Below are 12,310 nucleotides of genomic sequence, written 5' to 3' on the forward strand. Positions count from 1 at the left end.
AGAGGCGCTGCTGGAGATGGCTGCAGTAGGCTGAGCCTTCCTCTCTGCGCATCCACGTGTTTAGAAACAAGGCCCCATCAGCAAAAGGTGAGAATGCATTGCTGCTCCAGCAGGTGAGTCAGTCAATCACACATCACCTAGTAAAGCCAACCCACAGCTGGTTTCTCTTTTCGAATAGAAAATAGAATTGCTGAGAGCCAGTTTATAGGGTGACTTGGGCCTGAATGTCAGACTTGAGTTTAAGGCTCTCTCTCCTCCGACCCATCCTTTGTTTACAAAGCAATCACTGCTAAAAGGCTTATTTTTTAAAACGAATTTGCCTTAATTAAAATATTTGTATATTTTCCTTAGCTTTGGGAAGCACTTTTTATAGCAGCAATTTTATTTAAATAAAATTATAAGCTATTCCAGCTTAAACATATTATTTTGTACCATTTAGCCGGCTGCCATACAGAAATCTTGTACAGCTGTTCTGGAAAATTGGTTAATAACCAGTTTTATCCAATGAGAACATAGAGCATATTTATAAAAATTAGATTTTGAAGTCTGGTCTCTTCAATTGGTGTAGTTAATTTCCTAATAAACATATACTGTTCATCCTAGGTAACATCCTTTAGTAAAAGACTTAACTTTGTACGTAGGTTTGCCTTTATGTGCAAGAATAATTTCACTGATATTAGATGAGTAATTTTGTTGGATGTAATTCTGAACCTAGAGTTAGTTTAGTGCCTTTAGGCCTCAAATTTGCTGATATTAGGAGTTCATTAAGTCAGCTTAAAGAAATCAGTGGTTATTATTAAATAACTTACTTTGTGGTTAAAATGGTCAAATACATATATGGCTTAGGGAGCCAAAATTAATTTTTATATTTACTGTATTAATCCTTAAAAATCTGGGGGGCAGTAAAGAAATTTTTCAAGCAGTGGAGTCAGCATGACAAAAATAATCTTGTTTTTATTTTAGATTCAGATTTCATTACTGCACTCAAACGACTACAACTGGGCTTGGCGTTATTATACAATCCAAACTGTTTCCATCAGAAACGCTAAGACTCAGTGTGCAATGATTGTTATTAATAATTAGCTCCTTGGTTTCTTGATAGAAAAAGGCTATCAACAAGCATTTGTTTATCCACAACAAAAAGTATAATTAGCTTATCCCACTTCATAAATTTTGTATGCATGCCAACTCATACCAAACTGCTACTTTTACAAAAAAAATTGCAATAATACAGTTCATTTTTCCAGTCCTTTTTGCACAAAATTTATTTACAATGTCTACATAAATGCTCCAAGGTGGGACTATGAAAAAATACACACATGACCGATGCTTTGCTCAGAAATAAAGTCAACATATTAAAAATAAATCTTCAGTCTATGTTTTAGAGCTGCTTAAAACAGGAAGTGATGTATAAGGTGGTGGTTGTTGCATGGGGACAATGATGCTTGATGTGACAATTAGGCTTCTAAACACACGGCCTTTTGGTTTCCATGCCTCCTCCTACCAGTCTCCTTAAGACACTGCCTGCAACAGCTGATTAATCATTGTTGATGACTGCAGTTTTTCCCATCCTTCCCGATTTACATCTGTTCAGGCCAATTCAAATATGGTGAGTAAATGAATTAGACATGCAAATTCAAGCCCCAGGCTAGAGAGAGAGAGAAAGAGGAAAAGAGAGAGAAAGAGAGAGCGCGCACATGGCTGAAATCCTAGGCGAGAAGAAAGATTCTTCTGCCTGATAGTTATTTTAATGCTCTAAAAATCCTGCAAATCAGACCTTCCTGTCCCTTGCAGGATAACTGTAAGGCTTTTTAATGTAAGGAGGCTTCTGGAGGAAGTGAAGAGCTATGGAAACAACACACATAGTGTGGAAAAATTTCACATTTTTTTTAAAAAATCTATAAGAAACAATGTAATATGGATAACAGTATAATAGCATTTACAATATTTCACTCTTTGTTCTCTTAATGTCTTATATAGTTATTTAGCATGTCCCCCAAATTGACTTCAGTTGGTATTTCCTGCTTTTTAAAGGTCCCTATGAAGAATTAGGGATGCTCCTTGGTCCAGAGTTGATGCCAAGAATGGAACTCCACAGTCATTGCAGAAAAAACATGATTTGAAATCAGTCACCATTGCAGACAATGCATATTCCCTTAAGCTACTGAGCATGAATGTCCATGACTTGTCCACTCATTGTTGGGTCTCCTGTATTAAGAACCGTGGGGCTTGATGCTGACATTGGCATTCCAGGGTGGGGCGGTCCTCCATGCATCATCACTGTTGGGTGGTGAGGGTGTCCAGGAATGTACGTATGCATGGGGGGCCCATGACGCAGCTGAGCAGGATGGGGGGGCATCTGGGGTTGGGTATAACTTGGCTGTCCCATACTCACACCCATTGGACCACCCCGGGCTACATACTCCCCTGGCATACTTTGCAGCCCTGTAAGAAATTCAAAAGAAAGAAACAAAAAGAAAATATTACGAAAAAGCAATAGTGTGGTTCTGGCTATGACAATCCTATAAAAGCCAGAGAACACTGTGATTAAGAGAACATGGTTTTGTAAAGCATTCTTTTGATTCATACAGAAGAAAATAAAATGAGAAACATCATGCTGGAAACTCACATGTTGCCACTATTTTCCTTTCATTGTCACTGTTATCAGGTCCGCCTACTGAGGTCTTATTTATTAAAAAGAATAAAATTGTTATTTGAGGTCTGGTCTGAAGAAGCACTTTTGTCTCCTGAAATATTCTCTATCAAGAATACAAGAATACACTGAGCTGGTCACCAAATATCTCACAGGAAGCTGAACTAGACAGGCTCACTAAGGGTGATTACTTAGCAAAACCTGTACTTAAAAAAAGAAAAAAATCAAAACAGTTATCAATGAATTCTTTCCACATGGTTTCTTAGAGCTGGGGAAAAGAAAACCTTCACAAAACACTGTCCACCTTACAATGATTTTGAGAACAATAAGAAAAATTGGACCTAAAACAATACTCCTCCTGCTTTGAGGGGGCCTCTTGTCTTCTGCATGGATTGCTATAGTTGATGGAAACTGACAGGTGTATTGTTTCTGAGAGCTATAAGCTCCATAATCATCAAGGGTGAAAGGCATAACGCTATTGCTAAGTAGGTTCAATTGGCTTTAGTTCTAAGTAATAATGCACTGTGAATACGATGAACACCTTCGAATAAGGTCTCCAGGCTCTAGCAATGAATGGCTGCTTAATCTAGCCTAAAGGAACATTTTTGAACTAATGAAAATTGCTTATAAAATATACTGTACCCACAGCTCTTTAATCAAAAAAGATGATAATTTTTTTTGTAATAACCTATTAATTTAATTAGTCACGAAGCATAAAATACATCATTTAAATTTAATTGACCCAGAAACTAAGAAACAATATTTAAATTAACTAAGCTAGAGAATTCCATGATGAGGTAATAAGACTGTTGCATTCCCCAGCTCAATGGAATGTTTTCAGAGCTAATTGTTAAACTTATATTTGACTCACACCCAGAGAAGATGACCAGTACGAATTACCCTTGGCCTCAGCAGTGATTTTAAATAGTGCATAAATATAATCAGAGACACAAGCAAGACTCTGAAATAACTGCTTTTAATTTCAAAAACAAAGCAAGAACAGTGCTATTAGGGGTAATTTAGGAAGTGAACAAGAGCCTTGGTGTTCAAAACAGTTTTACTTGTTTGAACTCGAATTGCTGGAGTGTCTTTATAGGAGAGAAAATGCAAGAGTGAGAATCTGGGACAGTTTTCCTAGGCCCACTTCACTAGGCCTGCCACTGAAGATTGCATTAATGATCTCTATTTTTGTATACTGAATAAGTCAAATCCATTTGTCACACTGCAAGTGATGGCATACTTAATTTGGATATAGTCAATTAGCCTGGGCTAAGCCCCGAAGCCTGCTGTGCACACCTCTATTTTGTATTCTCCCTTTTTCCATTGCCACACGTAATCCCATTATGATGGACAGACAAAGGAATAAACTAAGAAAAAAAATCAAAGTTTAGTTGACTGGAGCTCAAAATATGCCTTTACTTACCCTAAGTAAAGCTTGTGTTTATTTTACCTAAAAGAAGTCTCTGTTTAGCTTTTCGGTGTCTTGCAGGTTAGTGTAGAAATGTAACTCATGCATCAACTGCGGTTAGACAGATTTATGACACTTTGGGGACACGCTCTTTCCTCTCCTTGCACTGCTGCAGACTGCTTACATTTTGCAAATCAGTCTGTTGCTATGACAACCCACTCCCCCACCTCCTGACTGTTTCTTGTTTTGTCATGTGGTCAGTACTGTACAATAGCAACACACAGGATAAATGTACATCATACACAGTATTTATAAGCTTAAAAGCTTGATCACAACCAAAAAGAAAATGATGGAAGCAAGAAACCAGGAGTTTAATGGAAAGGAATGAACAAGCATGAAGCTATGGGCAAGGAGAACATAAGAAAATGCAAGAGGAAAAATATTCCTAGGACAAAGTGAAAACAAAGACCCCATTTGTACTTACTTCCCCCTTGCTTTGCGATTGGTTAACTAGATGAAGGTTACATGTAGTGCCACTGCCCCTCCATGCCCATATTCATGCCCATTCCACTCATAGGTCCTAGAAGGGAGATAAAAATCCAAGAAGAGGCCAGAAAATGAGCAAAGTCAACAGATAGTGCCAAAAGACCCTTAAAAAACACACACACACACACACACAGGATCTAGAGGGTTGAGAAATAGTGAGATCTTCAGTGCATAAAGATCCTGGCTTCCCCTCTGCAATATCTTAGATGCACAGATAGCAGACAAGGCAAGGCAGCCAGCTTGAGATAACAGAAAAGGATGAGGCGGATTTACCTGTGTCGATGAGGGGATGACACTCTTGGAGTCAAAAATGAGCAACTACCACAAAAACGAAGTCTTACCTGGTGCTCTAATTCCCATATGTTGCTGACCGTCCATTACGAAACCTCCCATGGGCTGTCCATCAGGATTATAAGGTGTTCCTTGACTTACTACAAAAGTACAGAATGTGGTTTTTTAATGACAGTCTCTGAGAGCAAAAGAAATAGCCCAAGAGAGACTAAGAGGAGAACATACCAGAGAAAGAGACAGAACACAGCAGGCTGGTATAATTTTTTAAACATTCAAAGTGAAATTTCTCTCAGACTGAATCTACACACCTCTGTGACTGGGTTTTTAAAACATCTAGCTCAAAGAACAGTTAAGGTGTGGAAACTTTCTGCTTGGGCTTTGTCTGGTGACCACATAATGGGTGTTGGAAGAAAAAAATTTACAAGAGTAAATGCGTGTTGCCTCAATGCGATGCTAACATAGTTTTCCATAGTGCTCCCTAAGAGATGAGAGAGTATTTCATAAAGAAACTAAAGACTCACATCACCCCTAGCAAATACTCTTGTTATCTTACTGGCATATTATAATGCAAAAACAAATCCTAAAGAGATGTTTCTTGGATTTTTATATCTACAAGCCAGGATCCCATAGAAGTATCGCCATTTTAAGCTCATAATTTAAAAACAAAACAAAAAGACTGTTATTAAAAAAAAAAAGTCGAACACCAGAAGATGGATATTAACAAGAGAAGTTCTGAGAAATAAGAACCATGTATTTATACCACTACCTGAATCCCGTGTTTTAACTGTACATGAAAAGCTGCTTCAGAAGTAAGCTGCCTTGGGTTATTAAAGCACACAAAAGCTCTACCTCATTGAATGTCTTTGAACTTTACTGAGTCCCACAAGCGATCCTGACCCCTTTGCCCTTTTGACAGGTAATAAAGTTTACAGCAATTCCACACCAAGCCATGCACCAGGGAGTGGTCATAGTAGCAGAAAGAGCTGGGAAGGCAAACTCAGAAAAAAAAAATAACATTAATATATTGAATGTGTACAAAGAATATTGTATCTGAGCATATGATTTAAGAGTTACTTTTCTCTGTTGGCTTTTTTTTCCACCTTCTCCAAACGTTTTATAATGATGTTAAATTGATTAGTGTTGTTATGAAACGAAACTGGTTTAATTTTAATTGCCAGGCGTTCCTAGTACTCACTCCCAGTTTATTTACCAGGTAGCGGACCTCCCGGTGAATGGCTTGAGGATGGTTTTCGCTTGCGTGACTTGAATACAGTCACTACGGGGGACTTGCCTGCTCGGTTGGACTGGTCTATCATGGGCTGCACTATTCTTCTCCGGGCATTAATAAACCTGTAACCAAGAAAGTGAAACAAATCATTATTCCTTAAAAATAAAAGGGGGGGTTGAGGAAGAGGAAAAGATGAATCGCAGTTGGAGTAAAACTAGATCTTGGCAAAATGGGACTCCTTCAGTTCTCTCCATTGCTCTATGTGCAGCCTCACGTGCTGCAAAACCTATAACCCCCAGTGACCTTTGAGTACACAGGCTTGGGGTTTCTGAGTTGATTTATGTTTGCCTGTTTTACCACAGTTGGACACTTCCATTTCATCTTTTCATGGGGGAATTAGCAGAGTTTTCAGGAGACAATACTAGCCACCACTCTTTTCATTTGCAAGGAGAGAAAATTGGTGTAAAGAGTTAGATGCTCATAAGGGCATCTGTTACCTCTCCTAATTAGTGGCATTTCAATCTTATGTTCTCTGACTTCTTTTTTACAATTTTTATCAAAACCGCCCCTACCTCTTGCAAACCTAATTCTATTTTAATGCCCACTATTAAGATAATGAACTGGGATGGCAGCACACCATCAAATGAGAGAATGTCTGGAGTTTATCACCACTAACTCACACTGCTTGGGACTTCAGAGAAATGCATTCCTTGTAGAGATTTCTTGGAGTGGCTTTTTTTTTTTTTTTTTTTTTTTTGCTCTTTATGTAAAGTCTGAGGTCAAGGTAAGGTCACAGATATACAGTAATTGAACTTATAGTTTTGCTTTCTCCAGCTAGTACTGAAAATTTATAAACATCTTATTAAGGCACTTAAAGTAACTTAAGTGCCTTAATAAGATATTTTTGTACAATTATTTTTGTAGCCTCTCCAAAAGTGACAAGTCACTGACATGTAAAAAAGTAGTTAATATACGCTCTTCAGAGTCATACTCATGAGATTCTAACTCTTAAGATCCATTTGTTCTGCATAATATTAAAAATTACGTATCAAATCCAGAAAATAAAGAGGACATATTAGATTCTGAAATAGTAAATTCCTTTTAGTTCCCAACTCAGATCAAATCTGAGCAGGACATAAAAAATACAATGAAAAGTTTAATAAGGCTCTATTAATGATTAAAGGATCCATAGTCCAGTATGAATTCTAGTTTGTAAATCTGCCCACTTCAGGAAGGAAAATAGTTCCTAAAAACCAAACCATTAAACAGACAGGGACAGCTTTTCAAAACAAAAATGCATACTTCATAACATTTTAAGATTCTCAATATCCTGTATCCTTGTGTTCTTTCATTATCTGAGAAGTAATTGAAACAAATAATGAAACTAGAATCTAACTAAAAGGTATACTGTTCATGCTAATTCTTGTTGGCAATACATATTATATCAGTTCTTGTATATGAAGTCCCTGAACTGCTAATAAAAATATTTAAAACACAGGTCTACAACAAATTGTGTTGCAAATCAGGTTATCATTATCTTGTATAAACCATGAAAATTGGAATCATGTGAGCAGAAGGTTAGATTAATTCTCCATTCTCATTATAAGCACAGGTGTAGCACAAACACCATGTGAAATAGCCAATTAAAATGAAAAAAAAATCTGCTTTTTCATTAGCTGCCTTCACTGCATGACCAATTAGAAAATTATTTAATATTAATATTCTGCATATACCAAAAGTAATTTTCATAGTAACTAATGTAGGTAAGAGAGCAAAAACATCTCTTTATCTATGGTACTGTTCATAATCTGCAGACTCTTAGAGGGAAGGAATTCTGTCTATTAACTTTCTTTTTCCAGACTTTTTAAAAACATAATCTTTTATGGATATGACTTATACTACTTACCTAAAAATAGGAAGAGACATTTTTAACAGATGAGAAGCCTGGGCTCAGAGAAATTAGGTGACTTCTTTGAGGTCACATGTTACCAAAGAGATGTTAATAATTTGCTAAATGACACACAGCTGTCAGTGGTAGCAAGCACCCTCCTCTCTGGTGCTCTGGCACAGTGACCAGAGCACCGCAACTATGGTGCCACTCATCTAGAATATCCAGACTAAATAGATATATAAAAATTAGCTGGTTTCAAGCCAATTACCACTGGCAGAAACCCCAGTGTTTAGCCAAGGAAGAAGCATGACTGTGAACATTTTGTAAATTGAAAATTTTGATGGCTGCACTGTTTGTGTGTATAGGCAAAGATAAGGCTATTCAAAAAGAGAGAGAGAGAGTGAATACAGTGACTTGATTTATCTGTATTCCAAAGCTTGTCTCCATCATACTCACATATTGAGACTCCCATAAACTAATTCATAATAATCAACTCAGGTTTGAGTCTATGACTATTAAAGTCATGAGTTCATTTCTAAAAATTACACCTCAGGTTTCGAAAGGGCTGTAATAGTCACTTCGTTTGGTCACTGACATGAATCCCCTTTATGATATGTGTCCCCCAAAAGTACATAGGTAACCTCTGCTGAACTAATATAGCACTTACCACCTTACTTGAGAGGCCACCCCATCTATAAACAAGGCTGTTAGAAGGTTCTGCCTTACTTGATCAAAAATATTTATGTTGGTGCAAAAGTAATCGCGGTCTTGCCATTTCTTTCAGTGGCAAAAACAACAATTACAGGGGGAGGGGGGAGGGATAGCATTAGGAGATATACCTAATGTAAATGACGACTTAATGGGTGCAGCACACCAACATGGCACATGTATACACATGTAACAAACCTGCACGTTGTGCACATGTACCCTAGAACTTAAAGTATAATTAAAAAAAAAAAAAATTACTTCTGCACCCAACCTAATAGTTTCATCAGTACAACTCCTTGGGGTACTGTAAGCAATTCTAATTTTACTTCCATAGGATAGCCCTTCAAATAGTTAAACATAGCCATTATGCTTTATAGGCTTCTCCCCTCTAATCCTTAGGTTAAACATTAGTGATTCTTAAAAAGTGCCTGCTAGAATGTGAGTCCTTCTGGGATATCGAGTCCATTCAACACCTGGACCACTCTCTGCTCAGTAGGCTGATCTTTGTCTATGTCCTCCTGAAGCCTTGCAGTGGACAACACCAATGACATTTATTCCAGGCCTGCTCTGATCCCCAGGTAGAAAGCAAATACACACAAAAAACACCACAGCCTCTTAGCCAACTGCCCACAGGTACTAGATGTTATTTGCTTCTTTTTGGTGGCAAGAACTGTTTGTTGTTATTAAGAACACAGATGTAAGCTACCCCTAGAATATGTAGATATCAAAGGGGGAAACCTTTAATTAAAAAATAAAACATAAACAAAAACACTGAAAACCTGAGAAAAACTAATCACCTTTTCTGAGCTGTTTGACCACATTAGTAGGTCTACCTGCAACTTCTTACTTGTGAAACATTTAATTTACAAAATTCAATATAATGAAATATCCTTAGTACATATAGGATGTAGTAATCTCTCAGAACATTACTGAATTACAATTACTACACTTATATGAACAGCTTATTATCTGGGGTCATGATGGACATCTATGTGAAAACAACCAAGTAAATAGCAAAATATTTTATTTTTTAAAACAACATCACCTTTTCGACCTTAAACGATCTCCACATTTGATTCTCTTTAGTGTATTTTATCATAATCCCAGACTCTTTTATACGTCCTCTCTCTTTGGAATTATGCTACACACAGCAGAGCCATGTTTAGATGGCTTCAGGGCGAATTCAGATACAAAAACATTTTCCTTCTGGGCAAAGTAATAAAATGACATTCTTGCTCCTCCCACTATAAGTCAAACTGAGGTCAGTTCCCCCATCCCTCTATCTGTTTAAATAAACTGGTCCAGCTGTTTGTTTCTAAAATGCCCTTTGACCTTGTGTCTCATCCTCCCTGCTTTTGTGACAGAATGCTTTACTTTTCACTGTGGAAGAGTCTAAATTATCAAGAATTCTCTAAACACCGAACCAAAAAAAGAACTGTACATATGATGTGAACTTAAATGAACATATTGCCATTTTAAAATCCTGTCATTTTAAGAGGCACAAGTAAAATAGTTATCTTAATCCTACATGTATGTGTGTGTGTCTGTGTGTTCAAATATATATCTACATTTACGTATGAGCACATAAATATATATTAGAGATTCAACATAGAAGAAATAGTGTTTTGGAAGAGAAATATAAAAGAGAATGACAAAATTCCAATTTGAATATACAATAAAAAATACATTCTCCAATAGCCACAAAATGGTTTGAGATAAAATACAAATACATATTTAAGAAATACACACAATCTTAGAATTTTCCATACCGATAAGCTCTCTTTTACAAAGTATGTTAGTTTAAAGATGTAAGAGGAAACTTTTGCACTTTTACAATTAAGGTCCTAATATTATATTGCCCTTAAAACTCAGATGTGGAATGTCAGGTGTACACAGCCACAGGACAGTTTTGCTCACTCATTAAAATAGATAGTTACACACCTTGGTTTAATGAAATATAATTCAAATTTGCCATACATTGGGATTCTTGAAAAAGTAAACCTTTTAGTATGCTTTAAGGTTAGAAAATGTCTCGTTTGCTTTTTCATTTACATTCAAACATAGGGTTTCTTAAAATCTAGTTTGCTTTGAAAACACAGTCTTCTTTTGTGAAGTACATTTTAAGAATTGGACTCCCTGCAGGTGGTGGAAGACTGAATTAGGAGAAGAATCTTTATATTTCCCTTTTTTTTCATAGAATCATGAGTTAGAATTTCTTCTTCTGACCAAACTATCTCCAGTCTCAAAACAAAAAGCTTTACAAAGGAAATGAAGATAATGGGTTTACTCTATAGCTTTATTTCATGTCCAAATAGAAATATATTTCTTTTTTACTTAGTTGTTTGTTTAAGACTCAAGTCCTAAAAAGCGAAAGAGGAAAGTTGGCAGGGGAGCAAAATCTCCAAAAATCTGAGACCTGGATCATCTAAAAATTGAATTTTATTTTGAATTTTTTATAGGAATCTGACAAGGAGAATGGGAAGTGACTGTGACTCATGTTTAAAAAAGAAATACAGGAAGTTTTGCTTTGTTCTTTCTTTTTTGTCCCCAGATGTTTATTTATCATAAGGCTTTTTTTTTTTTCACTGGATGAATTTCATCTATCTCCTTTTATTCTCAGTCTTTGGATACCTGAATAGTTTTCTGAGCAAGATCTGGCAGAACAGCTTTTTGAAACTGACCTTTGTCCTTTAGTTTATCCTCCACTCCTTTCCCTGGTCTCTTCCCCCAAAATTGAATTGCTAAGTTTAGTTTCCCTCTGTGAGAACCGGGAGAGGAGATCACAGTGGGCATCTGTCAGGAGCCAAAACACAAGGTAGTTTCCCAGTTTCACAGGCAACATTTTCCACATACCTTTGCCCTTTTCCTCCCTTGTATGGCTCTCTGTAATACTGATAAAAGTAAAAATAAATAAATAAATAAATAAATAATTACTTGCTCACTTTCAGAAATGGCATTTTCACCTTTACTCAATTAGTTCTATTCCTCAGTGTTTACCACTCTACTTACTCCCTGATGATTAAAGGAAGCCCACATTTGGTTACGTTAGCATGCCACAGCCAACTCAGTAAACCACAGAAAATCACAATGGTATTGCCTCCAAACCATGACATGGCTCTGCTTCACCCCCATAGCGTTTCTTGCCAACTAGGCGTAAGTGAACTGTCAGCAGGATAGTGGTGGACATAGGATTACTTCAGAAGGTTCCTAACTAGACAGAGAAATATCATTTTACAACATCTGCACGTACCTAAAAAGCTAATCAACTACTAAGAAAAGATTTCATTAATTAGTTAGATTGATTAGTGGCAATGCCTTCTATACCTATACTATCCCTTAAGGGAAGTGCTGATTATAATAATCTTTTATTAATATTTAGCTAGCGTTAGGAATATCTCTATACAAACTTAGTAATAAAAATTAACACTGTGCATTCTTAAGTATAAGATTTCTGCATATACTATTCTTTATTCAATAGAAAATAAACATGCACAGATAATTGATATATAATTCATTTTTGTGATTTCTATAAATATTTTCAAATTTTAGAATTTAAACCTCATGAAAAATCTTCAAATATAAAAT

The 12,310-nt window shown here is 36.4% G+C and overlaps 1 protein-coding gene across 5 annotated transcripts in view; it reads right to left on the bottom strand.

Annotated features, from left to right (window-relative positions):
- Window positions 1-934: 934 nt before the first annotated feature.
- The window catches only part of MEIS1 (Meis homeobox 1), a 137,736-nt gene continuing 126,360 nt past the window's right edge, over window positions 935-12,310 (bottom strand). For 3 of the 5 annotated variants that reach the window (XM_002811954.6, XM_054548129.2, XM_009237241.4), the window contains 3 exons: window positions 6,190-6,248; window positions 4,949-5,038; window positions 935-2,445 (listed from right to left, as the gene is read on the bottom strand). In XM_002811954.6, the coding sequence (XP_002812000.2) occupies window positions 2,162-2,445; window positions 4,949-5,038; window positions 6,190-6,248 (433 nt within the window). In that variant the 3' untranslated portion in view covers window positions 935-2,161. Of the gene's footprint in view, window positions 2,446-4,545; window positions 4,642-4,948; window positions 5,039-6,189; window positions 6,249-12,310 lie in introns of those variants that run through there. The other 2 variants (XM_054548130.2, XM_054548131.2) reach the window with 1 other exon arrangement.

This window comes from Pongo abelii, chromosome 12 (genome assembly GCF_028885655.2).
Source record: "Pongo abelii isolate AG06213 chromosome 12, NHGRI_mPonAbe1-v2.0_pri, whole genome shotgun sequence".
In the NCBI taxonomy this organism is placed as follows: Eukaryota; Metazoa; Chordata; class Mammalia; order Primates; family Hominidae; genus Pongo; species Pongo abelii.